At 40.6% G+C, this 17,969-nt stretch overlaps 1 protein-coding gene across 2 annotated transcripts in view; it reads left to right on the forward strand.

Moving 5' to 3' along the window:
* The window catches only part of LOC145343078 (retinal dehydrogenase 2-like), a 72,932-nt gene that overhangs the window by 43,814 nt on the left and 11,149 nt on the right, over positions 1 to 17,969 (forward strand). For both annotated transcript variants that reach the window (XM_080188924.1, XM_080188926.1), the window contains 2 exons: positions 1,547 to 1,649; positions 4,030 to 4,214. In XM_080188924.1, coding sequence (XP_080045050.1) covers positions 1,547 to 1,649; positions 4,030 to 4,214 — 288 coding nt within the window. The remainder of the gene's footprint in view (positions 1 to 1,546; positions 1,650 to 4,029; positions 4,215 to 17,969) is intronic.

Genomic DNA, 17,969 nt, shown 5'->3' on the forward strand with positions numbered 1-17,969 from the left:
CCTTGAAACAAATTCTCTGCTGGCCTGGTTTTTTGAGCAATTAATTTTCGACACTGGAACTAAGCTTTGAATCCACATTCACAAACCAGTCAGTGACTGAAAGAGGTCCTTTCAAGACTAGTGCTGGATCATGTCTGTTTCTCATCGGCAGTGCAGAAAGGAGGCCCTCAGGAAGATGAATCCTGGATTTATCACTGCCTGCATTATTGCTAACAGGCAAGAGAGAGGAGGAAATTATTACGATGGAGCCAAGCTCACCAAAGTAAAAAGCTAATCCCTCAGGATCAAGAGCAGCAAGGCCCCCTCTGGATGCAGAGGATGAGGCTCCAGTGACATTGTGCATAGGCACCACGCAAGAGATATATAGAACTTGCATCTCTTATCTGCAGACGCCTGCATGTGTTCAAGATCTGGTGACTCAAACTTGCCACATTCTCCAGGAATGGGCATCACAGGGACTGGGAGGGCATCCACTGCCACTAACTGTGAAAGTAACAGCTGTGCTGAACTTCTTTGTGAGTGGCTTCTTCCAGGGCTCTCTTGGGGACCTCAAATGTCCACTCACAAATACATACATGAGGTGACAATTTTACCAAGGCCCGCAATTATGTCAACTTTGACAGAGATCAAACAAGCTAGGATGCCAGAGCAGTGTGCTGTGCTGTGATTTCCTGATTCCATAGGTCCAGGGAGCTAGCAACTGCACTCATGTGGCCATAAAAGTCCTTTGGCAACAGGCACCGCAAACATAAACAGTAAAGGTCTCCACTTGCTGGATGTACAGCCGGCCTGTGTCCATAAGAAACTGATCATTCAGGTTTGTGAGCATCACTGACAAGGCCAGTGTATGGTGCCCACCTCTAATTGCCCTTGGAGAAGGTGATGATGAGCCACCTTCTTAAACCAAATGCAGTCCATGTGGTGTAGACACACTCACAATGTTGTTAGGAAGAATATTCCCAGATTTAACCCAGTGACAGTGAAGGAGTGGCAGAAGTTTTCCAAGTCATTATTGGTGTTTGGTGTGCAGCTGCACTTGCCTTCTAGATGGTAGAGGTCACGGTTTTAGAAGGTACTGTTGAAAAAGGCTGGCTGAATTGCTATAGGGCATCTTGTAAATGGTACGTATTGCTGCCACTGAGTGTCAGTGGTTGAGGGAGTGAATGTTGAAAGTGGTGCATGGGGTGCTGATCAAGCAAGCTACTTTCTTCTGGATGGTGTTGAGATTCTCAAGTGTTGTTGAAGCTGCACTCATCCAGGCGAGTAGAGAGTATTCCATCACACTCCTGACTTGTAAATGATGGATAGGCTTTGGGGAGCCAAGAGGTAGTTACACAGTATTTGCAGCCACAGTACTTTAATGGCTGGCCCAGTTCAGTCTCCTAAGTATTGTAGATTCTGGGATCTTGCTGGATTAATAAATAACTGCCATATTTTTCTTTCAAAATATATTAACTGTACATGAAATATTTGTTATGCATTGTAAAAGTGAATTTAATTTATGTAAATACAATATTCACAATTCTATTTGTCATTTTTCACTCAGGTTGGTAAATTAATACAGGAGGCAGCAGGCAAGAGTAATCTAAAGAGAGTAACGCTGGAACTTGGAGGGAAAAATCCAAACATCATATTTGCCGATGCAGACTGTTAGTATTAAAAGTTATTATTTTATTCCGTTTAAATCCATCAGCTGTTTCTTCTGTTTATTCTTACTTGATATTGAGATTTGAGTGATATTGGCAAGTGATAGTATTGCCAGGCTCAGTTATATAGAATCCATACATTGCAGAAGGAGGCCATTTGGTTTGACGGGGATGTGCAGATTCTCCAAAGAGCATTTTACCTAGGCCCATGTCCCCACCATATCCCCATTACTCTGCACATTTACCATAGCTAATCTACCTAACCTACACATCTTTGGAATTTGGGACAAAACCGGAGCACCCAGAGTAAACCCACACAGACACGAGGAGAGCGTGTAAACTCCATACAGATAATGACCCAAAGCAGGAATTGAATCTGGTCCCTGATGACATGAGTCAGCGGTGCTAACCACTGTGCCCTTCAAGAAAATGGTGGTGGGGTGTTCTGTGGACTTAGACACTGCAATAGAGAAAGATCAGCAATAAACGTCACTTCACAATCTGTGTGACTTCTGGTGGAATTTGTAATTGATACATTTTCCATTACCGTAGTGCTCCTGTCTTTCTTGGTGGCAGATGGCAGCAGCTGGAAAGTGTTGGCAAAATAAGCTTTTTACAGAGTTGATGTAGTGCATCCTCTAGATCGTATATACTGCAGAGACATTGTGCTTCTGGTAGAGGGAAGGAAATTGAGATCAGTTACAAGAGCACCAATGAAGCAGACTGCTCTATTCTGGAAAGTCAAAAGCCGGTGACTTGAAGGCGAGAGAGGCGTTAAGGCCTTTCCTTGCTGGAGCTATCCATTGTCTCCCATTATATGTGCAGAAGTTATATCACTTGTAAACCCAAGCCTGGATATTGGCCAGCTCCATTTTTCTTTGTGGAGTAGGCTCTTTATCTTAATCTCTTTGTTTTGTTTTAGAATTAACATTAATGAGTTGGCAATTTGGTTTTTGAATTCAGGTGCATTGGGAATAAGTTTGTATTCCCATTACTCCGCGGCAAATTCAACCACCTCACTCTGACATCCTACCTAATTATCAGGCTTGTAAATAGTAGGCAGTGCCAATCAGGTGATGATTAATTTATTACCTACTGGTGAAAGACATAACTACCTATGATGTTGAAATATAATCAAACTAGAATATAAAGGTAGTGTGCTTCATTTTATTGTATTGGAATTTGACAAAGCATTGTAAACCTTTATAGAAAACTGTTATATTGTTCATTGTTATAATCTGAAAGCTAGTTGCTCAATAATTACTTCTTTAAGTTCCACCATTTATAAATGTGGACACAGCTAAATCAATGAATCTTAGTTTCTTGAAATGAATACAGCATAAAAACTGTTTATTCAAAAGTCCGGTTGTAATTGATTAACTGTGGCCAAAATTCAAATAATGATTCATTATTCAGAAAGTGGCCACTGCACTTTGTTGTCCAAGCCTGCTGTTCTCCATTTGTTGTCTTTCCCAGTGTGATATACAATGGTAGCTCACAAACTATGCCAAGATCTCACTTAGGTGCAGTAATATCAGCTGCAAAATCTCATAAATCCAAAACTGAGCTTAATACTACGCTACCAGAATGGCTCACTGAGAATATTTAATGCAAGGGAGACTGGTAATAAAACTTCCAAAACAAAAATGTACATTTTTCTATGTTAACTACATGACCTGGCATTTGAGGAACTACTCTCATTCCAATCATATTCAGTTGTCAATTGTATGATCTCCTTGGGCCTCATTGTTCTCAAGTTGATGTTGTTTGCTATGAAGCTTATACCCCACCACAGCCTGGCAATGAGAGGGACCCAACTTGAGGTTCCCTGTGGCAGCAATATTTCTGACATTTTAAAGAAATATCAAATAAAACAATAGGAAGTCTATTATATTGTTTATGGAATATAAAGCAGACAACGAGTAACCTCTCAGAATGTCTATCATCTTAAGTGAGACAATTCAGAACTGGTAAACTGGATTTAAAAATTAAACTGTTTAGTAGGACCAATTGTCCAAATTAATAAAGTATGCAACAAATGCCAGAATATTCTGATTAAGTCATTTTAAGTGATTATTAATATTTTAAGTCTTTTTTAATATTGAATTCCATACATCAAATTATTGGAAATATATTATGGCACTTCACATAATTATTTCAAAAGTATAGAAGTTTGTAAACTCTGCATGTTAATACTTAATAAATTAATCTAGCTGATGTAATATAGGTGTAAAACGCCATGTGGTTTTGCTGTTTTAACTACAACCTTAATGATCACTTTTGGGTTTCTAGAGAAATTAATTAATTAAACCGCATTACATTTCTTAAAATGATGTCCAAATTTTCAAACATAAATGAACATGAAATAACTCATATTTTGCAGTGGACTTTGCCATTGAACAAGCTCATCACGGTCTCTTCTTCAATCAAGGTCAGTGCTGTTTAGCAGGATCCAGAATATTTGTGGAAGAATCTGTCTACAAAGAATTTGTCGGCAAGAGCATTTCACTGGCACAGAAGCGTGTTATCGGAAATCCTTTACATGTAGCAGTCACCCATGGGCCACAGGTAACAGAGAAAAGATTTTGCGCAGAATGTGATTAGACAAAATAAAGAGTTAACATGATGCTCCAATCTATGAGAGAAAAGCTCTTAAGTGGCCAATTTCTGAACTCTGACAGTCTGGCGTTATGCAATATCCATTGTTTATTTTTTATACTTAAAAAGTAACAATTGAAGTCTGCTACAGCAATGGAGCCTGTTGCTATCTGTACGATGGCTTTCTGAACATATTGAGAATTATTAGATTACAAGAACACCTGAAAGCATAGAATTTGTCTTCTGGAAGGCATTTGATAAAAGTCTCTCATAAGAGGCAGATAATTAAAGTTGAAATTGATGTAACAGAAGACAAATTGTCGGCCTGACTTAGAAAATTCTGAGTTGAAGGAGATAGAGAATAGTATAAAGTGACAGAGTGTCGACATGTCCTGTCATCCTACAAGGATCTATACTGGATCTATTCATTGTATTCATTACACATTAAATTATGAGATGAAATGCCACATATCCAAATTTTTCCAATGACATAAAGATAGGTTGTATTATAAGCAGTGTGAATGGAAGCATAAAATTGCTGAAATATTGACAGATTAATTGAATAAGAAGAACTTTGGCAAGTTGATTTCAATATAGGGAAATATCTTCCACTTTAGGCCTACAAAGGGCAATATAGGCTACTCCCTAAATGGCAAAAGATAGAAACAGTAAAGCTCCAAAAGACTCCAAAGGTACACATTATTAAAATGTCATGAACCACTACAGACAGAATTCAAAAAGCTTGTTGGAACACTGCTTTTGTATCTTAAGGAATATCCAGAAGACTAGAATACAATGGGTAAAAGTCAAGCTTCAGCTACACAAAGCTGTGGTCAGACCACAACCAGAGTACCATCAGCAGTTCTGGGCACTTAATCTTGACAAGGATATATCAGCCTTAAAAGTAGAGCAGCATGATCTATATGCATTCCAGGGATTAAGTTATGAAGAAAGCTAACACAAACCAGGATTGTCTTCACTGGAAATTAGAAAATAATGAATGACTTAATTGAAGTTTTTACTTGATTTTACGACTTAAGGAACTAAGCCAAAGAATAGAGGTTAGGCCAGGGGTTCCCAAACGTTTTGAGCTGCAGAACATCTACTGACCCCGCCAAGAGCATCAGCAAACCCCAAGAATTCTCATAATGTCAACGCCACTGTTTTTGCTGCAAAATAGGTGTGAACACAGAATTCCAATGTAAGTAAGTCTATTCTAGCTATATCTATGCATTGATTAGGAATTAAGAAGAAGCACACAGTCACAAATACATTCACCCACTACATGGCCCCCTGACCGAGCCATCCACCCGTGGCCCCTTAACATTAACCTCCGGAAGCAGTACCCCCTTTAGCAATGGGTAATCTGCTAATAATAAAAAGTTCTTTATTAAAAGAAAGGTTTTATGTTTTGTCCTTTTTGGTAGGACAAGTGATGCTGGAAAGCTGATTCTCATATTGGATACACTCACCTCCCTCTCCTCACACACACTCGCCTCATTTGCTCACAAACACATTTGCGTCTCTCATTCACACGCACACCTCCCACACTTATCCCTTTTTCTCACCCACACACAATCTTGCAGATTCCTGCCTTTTTGACTTCTGTTTGCATATGTTGCTGTACGTGCACCTGTGATATTGAGAAATACTTATTTATGCCTCTAACATGAACAGGTCATTGTTCTCAGACTTTGAGAATCTATTGGCAACAATATTATTTGTTAAATAGAGGCATGGACTCAAAGGAACAAAAATTCAAACAAAATGTTGTGCGGCACAAAAATACAGCAAAGACATGTATACTATTCTAGATACTAGATTGAATAAAGCTGGATTATTGTGTCAAATTCTGGGCAGCTTTCTTTAGAAAGGGCATGCAATCTCAGGAATTGGTACAGGCAAGACCTATCAAAATGATTCCCATTATAGAATGCAGAAGCTGCACTTATGTTCTTTAGAAAACAAACTCAAAGAAGATTTTAATTAATGATGTTTGAAATCAAAATGGTTTTGATAGAGTAAATAAAAAAAACTGTGCCCAAAGTCTGAAGGATATTTAATCAAAGGACAATGGCTTAATTTGATCAATGGAAGTTCCATATGGATAATTTGATAGGCGTTTGACAAGATCCCACATGGCAGATTGGCCAAATAATGGCTGAGTAACAATAGACAAAGGCTAATGGTCAATGGATGTTCTTGTGAATAGAAAGTTGTTTCAAGTGATGTTCCATTGAATTTGGTGTTGGGACCCTTGCTGTTCGTGTTATATATGAACAATTTTGACGTGAGCGTGGGGAGCACGATTGGAAAATTTGCGGGTGACCCAAAGATTGGTCGAGTAGTGGACAGTGTAGAGGATAGCTATAATCTCCAAAACAATATCGATGGGTTGGTGAAGTGGGTGGTAAAGTGGCAGAAGGATTTTAACACAGAAGTGTGAGGTTGTGCATTTAGGAAGGTCAAATAGTTACAAGGAACACTAATAAACAAGAATATATTAAGAAACTTAGATTGAGTGTAATGTCTTGGTGTAAAGTTCACAGGTCTCTAAAGGCAGCAGTTCCAGTAGACAACATTGTAAAGAAGGCAGATGGAATGTTCTCTTTCACTGATGGAGGTAAAGAACACAAAAATAAGGATATAATATTAGAATTATATAAAACAGTGGTGAAGCAACAACTGATGTGCAGTTCTGGTCACCATACTGACAGGAAGGACACAAATGCTGTGAGTGTCATGGACCCTCTGGAGGCCCTACACAAGGAAGGGGTTGGGGGGGGGTCACAACCCCAGTTTACGAACCCCTTGTCTAGGCCTTCCATTTGTAAAAAAACTTTGATTCCCTTGAAACCGCTTTGTATCTTTCTCACTGTTGTATTCATGTTTGTTCCCATTGGAACAAGATCACTTTAAGAGTTTGATTGCATGACATTGATGCTGTCATCAGCCATTTGTGTGGGCAAATGGGCAGTCTATTCTAACAGTCTTTAGAGCAAGCACTCTTATTTGCTTGTGCCTTAGTTGTCTGCAAGCCTCTACTTTAAAAATACCACAAAAGAAAACTGGTGATGAGGAGGTCTGAACCAGGCTGGCAAACTCCCCAGAGAGATAATCAAATATAAGAAAAATCATGATCCATGCTGCAGACATCCAAAAGGATTAAGAAGATAAAGAAATCAGTATACCAAAGTTGGTAATGGAGGGGTGCCAAATATCGGTGGCAGCCATTGAAGAAGCCAAAATTTAAATAAAGATTTTGGAGAAAACAGCATCTAAAAGAAGCTCACCACATGCTCTACCCAGAAAGATCTGGAACAGTACAGGAAGCATTGTGAGTAAAAAAAACCCTGCAACAATTATTTCAAGTTGGGGTTGTTGCAAAAGTTGGAAGGAAACAGACTGTGCTCAGGTTATCTTGTTTGAAAGAAAATGAAGTGTGGAGTGCTAAATACTTCATGGTACATTGTGTAAGCTCTTCTCACAGTAACAATGGCAAGAGCTTTTGCCACCATGGGACTCTACGTTAAAAGCACTGAGAGATACTGAAAGATTCATGTCCAAGCAAATAAAATTGCACCAGACATTGCAATCCCAACTTTTGGGTATCATGAGGGAAAAACATTCATCTCCTGCGAAGTCTGGTGCTGCCAGGAAAACCAGGCTCAAAACCTATGATGAGATTGAAGACATATTGCCAGGCCACTCCTCGACCAAACTTCATCACCAAGAAGTTCATTTCCATAAATGTAACAAGCAGGAAGGTGAACCAATCACACAATTCATACCTACTTTAAAGAAATTAGCTGAATATTGTGAATAGCCTTTGATAATGTTGTATTGTGTTTCGTCGCAGTAATCTCTGATATAGAAGGGGGATGAAAGCAATGAGTATTCCTGTTAGTTCCTTGTTGGAATAAGGTCACTCTAAGGGCCTGATTTCACCATTTTCATTCTAACTGCTGAATCTGGGTGCAATTCAGGTCCAACGTGGAAATCTGCTCTCGGGCGCCCCCGTACGCAGTTAGCCTGGAAAAAAATTACCAGTCTGAATCGCACTGTGGGCGGGGTTTATCGCGCCCAAATGATTGGAGCTCTGAACTGCGTATACACAGTTAGAAAAAAATTGAAAAAGTGCGCCCAGGTCAGATCGCTCCTGGGACGCAAAAAGCAGAGAAAGCGGCCTGGGGAGTGAAAAGCGGTAGCAATATCCTCCATAGACATCACTGTCCCCTTTATCTACCCACCCATCCACTACCCAAACCGATTGCAACCCTCTGACCCCCACCCCACTTCACTGATCACTTGAAGAGTGGCAATGGAGCCCTCTTGCCCGCCACCCCGCCCCCCTCACCAGTGAGCAATCGGGCTTCCCCTCCGCGCCCCCCCAGAGATACATCTTACCCACTTCTCTCCTCCCCACCCTCTCCCAAACCAGAGAACGACCTGGCCTCTCTCCTCTCCCCCCCAAACCAGAGAATGATTTGGCATCCCTTCCCCCTCTTCCACCCAGAGGTACATCTGACCCGTCTCCTCCTCTTTCTCCACTCCCTCACCAGAGAATGATCTGGCCTGCGCCCACCTCCACCCTCCACCCTCCAGCACCACCACCGCCACCACCACCGATCTGAGTCCTGAGTCAGAGAACCGTTGGAAGCTCTGAACTTACCTCTTCAGCAGCCTGCAACAGACTTTTATTTAGCATGTCTATTTCGGTGCAATTCCAGATTGATGAACGCGGTGGTAAAGGGGGAAATGCTGATAAAGTTGGGTGGGCAGTTCATTAATTCAATTTAAATGCTTGCAAATCCATGCAAATACCTGGAAATGGGTGCGACGCAATGGCAAAGTCGGGCCAGAAGAGTCTGACCACATGACATATTGATGACTAACAGCCATTTGCATGGGCAAACAGGCAGTCTATCCTCCTGTAGAGTAAAGACCTTTTCAGTGAAGATCTCTGTACCTTCATGGTCTGCAAACCTATCCTTTAAAAATACCACACTCACAACATACATTCCCAGCTAGCTTTGAGTCATCCACAAATCTGCCGATATTATATTTGGTCCCCAAATCCAAATCATTCATATATGTTGTGAACAGCTGGGACCCAAGTACTGATCCTTGCAGTACCTCACTAGTCTTGGCTTGTTAATGCGGGAATGACCCATTTATTCCTGCTTTCTGTTTTCTGCCCATTAACCAATCCTTAACTCTTGCCAGTATATTACCTCCTGTGACATTCTGCTGATCAACCTCCTGTGGGAGACTTTCACAACCTTTCTGAAAATCCAAGTAAACTACATCCACTGACCTCCCTGGAGTTAGGTCACAGATCAGCCATGATCTCACTGAATCTGGAAATAGGCTCAAAGGGCTAAATGATTTACTGCTGTGACAATCAAGGTTCTGAGACATACATTAGATTACAATTTTGAGATACAAGTAGGTAGAATATATCCGAATCATGCACTACCCAATGTATCCCTTTGAAGGGGCTTCTGGATACTACTCAGAATATGGGAAATTTTTTCTTTAAACTTTAACTTTTAAATTGTGGTTCATGCAAGGCCTGCTAATGATCAACAACACTTCACTCCATGCCCCACTCTGACTATCTATTGTATCCATGTAGAAGCTGGTTGAATACTCTGTGCACTGGATTGGGCTCAGCAGCAGCAAAGTGAGGCCAGGACCACAAAACAGCTTGGGTTTCATGGCATTAACAGTGGACATATCCTATTCAACAACTGTCCATTGTGTGTCTCGAATTAAAATATGCCTTACTATAGGGGGAATAGTGGCCTAGTTGTTATATCGCTGAACTAGTAAAGCAGAAACCCTGGATAAAGCTCTGGGGAGATGGGTTCAAATCCCAGCATGGCAGCTGATAGAATCTGAAATTAGTTAATAAAGTTGCAATATAAAGCTAGTCACAGTAATGGTGACTGTGAAAATATTGTTGAATGTTCTGAAAAAACAATCCGGTTCACTAATGTCCTTTAAGGATGGAAATCTGCCATCCTTACTGATCTGTGACTCCAGACTCACAGTAATGTGGTTCACTCTTACATGTCCTCTGAAATAACCTAGCAGAGTCAGTTCAAGGGCAATTAGGAATAGGCATCTGGACCTATTAGGAATTTGACTTATTTTTATTAATCCCAATCAGATATAAAATCAGAGGGTATTTTGGATTTGTGGTATGAGATTGCTTAATGCTGTTGTTAACTGCAGGACTAATCTACAAAGGACCGTAGGTATCTCTCGCCATTAGTGAGAGACAATGGATTACATAGCTTGAGGGACACCATTCCACATCAAGCAAGCGGAAAGACAAGGAGACAGGCCTTCATGAATTACCACAACATCTTCTGCAACACATTGTGGCCACTCAGCCCACTGAGCTAACTAATTCCCAGAATACATGTACATTTCAAACTTTTCTCTAACCACAACTCAGTGATTAATCATTGCCATTTATTCAAATACAACACAATTGCAGTATCACTTAGTATCTCACTGAGCTGTTAAATATAGGATATAGGTTTTGTAACTATCCCAGTTCACAGAAATAGTACACACTGACCCATTATTTTGTGTTAACGGTACAGCATCACAGCATTAACTTAACGTGACAGTGGAATGTGCTGTGGAATGTAGGAGTGGTTATTATCACTGTTTAAATATGATACTGTAACAGTAAACTTGGTTACATCAGCATTGCAGTATTATCTGGCAAAGAGATTGCAATAATTGTAATACATTGTCTTCCCAAGACACTGAGTTACAGGAAGTCTACTGAATTATCATTTTGACTGAGACAATTCTGACAGTCACAAGAAGTAATAACTAATGTGAAGGGATATTATAAGGAAAGACACATATTACTAAACATATTCAACCTTAAAATTATATCACAGAGCACTAACTTACTAATAATTAAACAATAAAAATTCGAAAGTGCAAATCCTGGAAATCTCAAATTGCCAAAACGCCAAAAGCACCCACTGCACCAGGCAGAATCGGTGGGCAGAAAATGGGGTCAATTTAAAAAGCTAACCAGTGGAGGAAGCTTCATGAATAGCCAATCATCAGTAGTGGGGGAAGCCCAGCACAATAGGATGAAGCACTTTAATCAGGAGTGCTGGGTGGATGATACTTCTCAGCCTCCTGCTGAAGTCCCCAGCCTTTAGCCGATTCAATTCACTACACATGATGTCAAGTAATAGCTGAGCACGCTGAATACAACAAAGGTTTTGAGCCATGACAATATCCCAGCTTTATTACTGAAGGCTTGTGCTCCAGAACTAGCTGTACCTTTAGCCAAGCCATTACAGTATAGCTACAACACTGGCACCCACACAAAACAAGTGGAAAAGACCCCTGATATACAGCACAGAAGAGACCCTTCAGTCCATAGAGTCTACACCGACACATTAGAAACACCTGAACTCCCACCTAATCTCACCTGGCAGCACTTGGCCCATAGCCCTGAATGTTATGACATGCCAAGTGCTCATCCAGATACTTTTTAGAGAATGTGAGCCAACCTGTCTCTACACCCTCCCAGGCAGCACTTTCCAGACCATCACCACCCTCTGGGTAAAACTCTTTTCCCTCTCATCCCCCCAAACCTCCTACCCCTCACTTTGAATCTATGTCCCCTTAAAACTGATCCTGCAACCAAGAGAAACAGCTGCTCTTTATCCACTCTGTCCGTATCTCTCATAATCTTGTGTACCTCACTCAGGTTGCCTTTGAGTCTTCTTTGCTCAACCCAAGCCTATGCAACATGCCTTCATAATTTAAATGTTCCATCTCAGGCAGTATCCTGGTGAGTCTTATCTGCACCTGCTCCAGTGCAATCACATCCTTCCTATAATGTGGTGACCAGAATTGCACACAGTACTCTAGCTGTGGTCTCACCTAACTTCTATACAACTCTAACATGACTTCCCTGCTTTTGTAACCTATGCCTCAATTGATAAAGGCAAGTGTCCCATTTGCCTTTTTCACCCCTCTACTAACATGCCCTTCCACTTTTATAGACAAATACGCCAAATCCCTTTGTTCCACAGAACTTCCTAGTGTCCTACCATTCATTGACTGCTTTTTTGTCAAATTATTCCTTCCAAAGTGTATCACTTCACACTTTTCAGGATTAAATTCCATCTGCCACTTATCTGCCCATTTGACCATTCCGTCTAGACTTTCTTGTAGCCCAAGACAGTCTGCCTCACTGTTAACCACCCATCCAATCTTTGTGTCATCTGCAAACCTATTAATTCTATCCCCCCACATAGTCATCAAATACATTTATATAAATGATGAATAATAGGGGATCCAATATGGACCCATGTGGTATGCCCCTGGACACTGGCATCCAGTAACTAAAGCAGTTTTCTGTCATCACCCTCTGTCTCCTACAAACTGAGCAAATTTTGAGTCCACTTTGTCAAATTGCCCTGTATCCCATTAGAATTTACCTTCTTTACAAGTCTTCCATGGTGGGACCTTGTCAAAGGCTTTGTTGAAATCCTAGATAATGTACTCCAGATAAACTCTGAATAAAGTTAAATGGCTAATTACCAGTCACCAGTGTACTCTCAATCTATTCTAAAAGTGAAAGAATGTGTTTTTGATAGTGCTTATCAATTAAGCAGCACTTATTCATTAATAACATGCTCACTGATGATCAGGTTGTGTTCTGCTAGGACTACACAATTTCAGATCTCATTTCAACATCGGTCCAAACATGGACAAAATAGCAGAATGTCAGAGGTGAAGTGAGAATGACTGCCCTTGACAGCAAGGCAGCATTTTAATACATGGCATCAAAGAGCCCCAGTAAAATTGTGCCAGTGGAAATCTCAAGGGAAACACTCCACTGATTGAAGATTACAAAAATAAGTTGTTGTTTTTGATTGAGACCCAGGACATTGTTGCAGGAGCTCCTCAGGCTAGTATCCTAGGTCTGTCTGACTTCAGCTGTATCATCAATGATCTTATTCCATTATAAAATCAAAAGTGGAGAAGTTTGTTGATTCACAGTTCCTAAGGTAATGAAGCAGTTAGTGTGTACATGCAAAAGGCCTGATCAACATTAAAGTTTGGACTGATAAGAAGCAAATAACTTTCACACCATGTAAGTACCAGGCAATGGTCATCTCCAATCAAGGCAAATCTAACTATTTCTCATTAATATTCCATAACATTAGCATTACTGAATCCCCATCATCAATACCCTGAGGATTAATGTTGACCAGAAAATTAACTGTGCCAGCTCTATAATCCATATAAATACTGTGGATACAAGAGCAGGCCTTGTGCTCCTTGTGGGAAACCAGGAACATTTTTAGTGTTGTGTGCAGGAAGTGTCTCCAGCTGCAGTTCCTGGAAGTCTGGGTTTTGGAGCTGAGCAGCAGCTGCGTACACTGTGGAGCATCCACAAAGCTGAGATTATCAGTACAGAGAGGTGGTCACACTGCCGACTAAAACTCCTCAGACAAAAAGGGAATGAGTGACTACCAAAAAGAGCAAGAGGACTTGGCAGGCAATGCAGGAACCCTCTGTGGCCATTCCCTTGCAGAATAAATATAGAAACATAGAACTAGAAGCAGAAGTAGGCCATTTGGCCATTTGAGCCTGCTCTGCCATTCATTTTGATCATGGCTGATCATCAAATTCAATATCCTGATCCCTCTTTTCCCCCATAACCCTTGGTCTCTTTAGCCCCAAGAGCTATATTTAATTCCTTCTTGAAATCAGACAATGTTTTGGCCTCAACTGCATTCAATGGTTGTGAGTTCCACAGATTCACCTCCCTCTGGGTGAAGAACTTTCTCCTCACCTCAGTTCTAAAAGGTTTATCCCTTATCCTCAAATACGACCCCTGGTTCTGGATTCTCTTCACCATTGGGAACATTCTTTATGAATTTACCCTGCCTAATACTGTTAGAATTTTGTGAGTTTCTATGAATTCCCTTCTCACTCTTCTAAACACCAGTGAATATAATCTTAGCCGACTTAGTCTCTTCTCAAATGACGGACTTGCCATCCCAGGAATCCGTCTGGTAAACCTTCACTGTACTCCCTCTATGCAAGGACATCCTTCCTCAGATAAAGGCATCAAAACTGCACATACTATTCCAGGTGTGGCCTCACCAACACCCTACGCCATTGCAGCAAAAGATCCCTATCTCTATATTCAATCCTTCTTGCTATGAAGGCCAACATACCATTTACCTTCTTTGTACCCTGCTATACCTGCGTGTTTACTTTCAGTGACTGATACACAAGGTCACCAAGGTCTCACTGAGTATCCACCTCACTCAATTTACACCCATTCAAGTAATAATGTCTTCCTATTATTGCTACCAAAGTGGATAACGTCACATTTATCCACATTACACTGCATATGCCATGCATATGTTCACGCACTCAGCCTGTCCAAATCACACTGAAGCATCTCTGCATCCTCCTCACAGCCCGCCCAATTCCAATAGATTCATCTAGCATGATTTCCCTTTTGGAAATCTATGCTAACTTTGTCTGATTATACCACTGCTTTCCAAATACTGAGTTATGAAATCCTTGATAATGGACTGTGGCAACTCCTCCAGTACCGACGTTAGGTTCACTATTCTGTAGTTCCCAGAGACTTATAAAATTCTAACTGGACTAGACGGGATAGATGGCAGAAGGATATTCCCGATGGTGGGGGTGTCCAGAACCAGGGGTCACAGTCTGAGGATATAGGATGGAGACAAAGAGATATTTCTTCACCCAAAGAGTGGTGAGCCTGCAGAATTCATTATCACAGGAAGTAATTGATGCCAAAGCTTTGAATATATTCAAGAGGTGGCTAAATGTAGCACTTGGGGCGAATGGGGGATCAAAAGTTATGAGGAGAAAGCAAGATTAGGCTATTGAGGTGGTTGATCAGCCACGATCCTGATAAATGACAAAGTAGGCTTAAAGGCCAAATGGCCTCCTCCTGCTCCTATCTTCTATGTTTCTATATTTTCCCTCATGTTTACTTCCCATTTTGAATAGTGGGCTTACATTAGCTACTCTCCAGTCTGTAGGAATCAATCCAGAATCCAACGAATTTTGGAAAAAACACCAATGGACCTACTATTTCCAGAGCCACTCCCTTAAGTGCGTAATGAAGATTGTCGGGACCTGAAGATTTAGCCATCTTGTTTCTCTCAGAACTTCTGCTTGGATACTATTAGGGGGGAATAACCTGTCGTGGGAAAACAATAACTGCCTAATTCATGACACCATGGTTGGTGCTGCTGCACAGGAGAGGAGAAAGTGTGGAAATGCAATAGTTACAGGGGATTCAATTGTAAGGGGAATAGATAGACATTTCTGTGTCCACAAATAAGATTCCAGGATGGTATATTCCCTCCATGGTGCTAGGATCAAGGATGTCTCAGAATGGCTGCAGGACATTCTGAAGGGGGAGGATGAACAGCCAATGGTTGTGGTACACATCAGTCCCAAAACATAGAGAAAAAAAAAGATGATGTCCTAAAAGCTGAATGTAGGGAGTTAGGAAGTATATTGAAAAGTTAGACATCAAAAGGTAATGATTTCAGGATAACTACTAGTGCCATGTGCTAGTCAGAGTAGAAATACCAAGATATATCAGCTGAATATGTGGATGGAAAGAGAGTGCAAGGAGGGTTTCAGATTCCTGGTTCATTAGGACTGGTCCTGGGGGAGATGGGGCCAACACAAATTACATGGGTTATACCCGGGCAGGACCACGACTGGTGTCCTTGGGTGAGTATTTGCTTTTGTAGTTAGGGAGGGTTTAAACTAGAATGATGTGGAGATGCCAGCATTGGACTGGGGTAAACATAGTGAGAAGTCTGACAACACCAGGTTTAAGTCCAAACGATTTATTTGATAGCAAACTCACAAAGCTTGTGAGTTTACTATCAAATAAATCAGTTGGACTTAAACCTGGTGTTGTCAGACTTCTTACTGTGTTAAACTAGAATGGCAGGGGGATGGGAACCTAAGCAAAGTGATAAGGGAAAGAGAAACAAAGACAGTAATAAAAGTAAGAACTGTAAAATGCAAAAACTGTAGACAGGATAATCAATTGTGAGAGGCAAGTAGGACCACAGTACAAAGAAAAGTTGGGATAATTCAGAATGACAAAAAGTCAAGCCTAAATGCTTTGTATCTTAATGCACAAAGCATTGGAAATAAGGTAGACAAACTGATGGCACAAATCGAGGCATAGCCGTTTTGGAGATATAGTTAAAAAGAGATCAGAACTGGGAACTATGTATCTAGGGATATTTGACCTTTCAGAAAGTTGGAAAGGAAGGAAATGGTGGTGGGTTACCATTGTTAAGAGATGAAATTGGATCAGTTCTGAGAGACAATCTAGGCTTGAATGGTGTAGAGTCCATTTGGATGAAGGTAAAAAACAGCAAGGGAAAGAAGACGTTGGTAGGAGTAGTGTCTTGACCGCCAAAGAGTAGTTACGCTGTAGGAAAGGGTATAAATCAGCAAATAATAGGAACATGAAAAAGAATAGGGTAATAATTATGGGTGACTTTAATCTTTATGTTATTGGTTAATCAAGTTGGAAAGGATAGCTACAAATCCATAGAGCACATTCAAGATAATTTCCTGGTGCAATAAGCTATGGAGCCAACCAGGGAACAGGTTATCTTGGATCTAATAATAGGTTATGAGGCAGGTTTATTAAATGACCTTAGAATAAAAGATCCCCTAGCAAGTAGTGATCATAACATGATAGAATTTAATATTCAGACTTGGGGTCTGAAGCAACTGGATTGAATTTGAATAAAGGAAATTACAATGAAATGTGGACTGGGCAGATAGGTTATCTGATAAAATAGCAAGCAAACAATGGCAGACATTTAAGGAGATAATTCATGACACTCAGTAAGAATATACCATTATAAGAGAGGGAATAAACAACCATGGCTAACCAAGGAAGTTAAGGAAAATGTTAAGTTGAAAGAAAAAGCATATAAAGGAGGCAGAAGTCAGTGATAGCCCCGAAGCTGGGAATAAATTCAGAATCCAGCAAAGGAGGACAAAAAGTTAATAAAGAGAGGAAAAATAAACTATGAGGGCAAACTAGTGAGGCATATAAAAATTGACAATAAAAGCTTCTTTAAATATATAAAAAGAAAGAGAAAGGAGAGGTCAAAGTGAACATAGGCTCGTTAGAAAATGAACCTGGAGTGATAGTTATGGAGAATAAGGAAATGACAGAGAAGTTAAACAAATGAGTGACACGGTGGCGCAGTGGTTAGCATTGTTGTCTTCAGCACCAGGGACCCGTGTTCAATTTCAGCTTTGGTCACTGCGGTATCTGCACATTCTCCCCGTGTCTGTGTGGGTTTGCTCCAGGTGCTCTGGGTTCCTCCCACTGTCCAAACGACATGCTGGTTAGGTGCATTGGCCATGTTAAATTCTCACTCAGTGTGCCCAAACAGGCGCTGGAGTGTGGCAACTAGGAGATTTTCAAGGTAACTTCATTGCAATGTTAATGTAAGCCTACTTGTGACAATAATAGATAATAAATATTTTGCATTAGTCTTTACAGTAGAAGATACTTCAAACATCCCATTAATACTAAAGAATATGGGGAAGGAATTAAATACCATCACCATCACTAAAGAAGTAGTATTAGACAAACTAATGGGGCTAAAGGCAGAT

Source organism: Carcharhinus amblyrhynchos, chromosome 5 (genome assembly GCF_965287045.1).
Source record: "Carcharhinus amblyrhynchos chromosome 5, sCarAmb.v2.hapA, whole genome shotgun sequence".
Taxonomy (NCBI): Eukaryota; Metazoa; Chordata; class Chondrichthyes; order Carcharhiniformes; family Carcharhinidae; genus Carcharhinus; species Carcharhinus amblyrhynchos.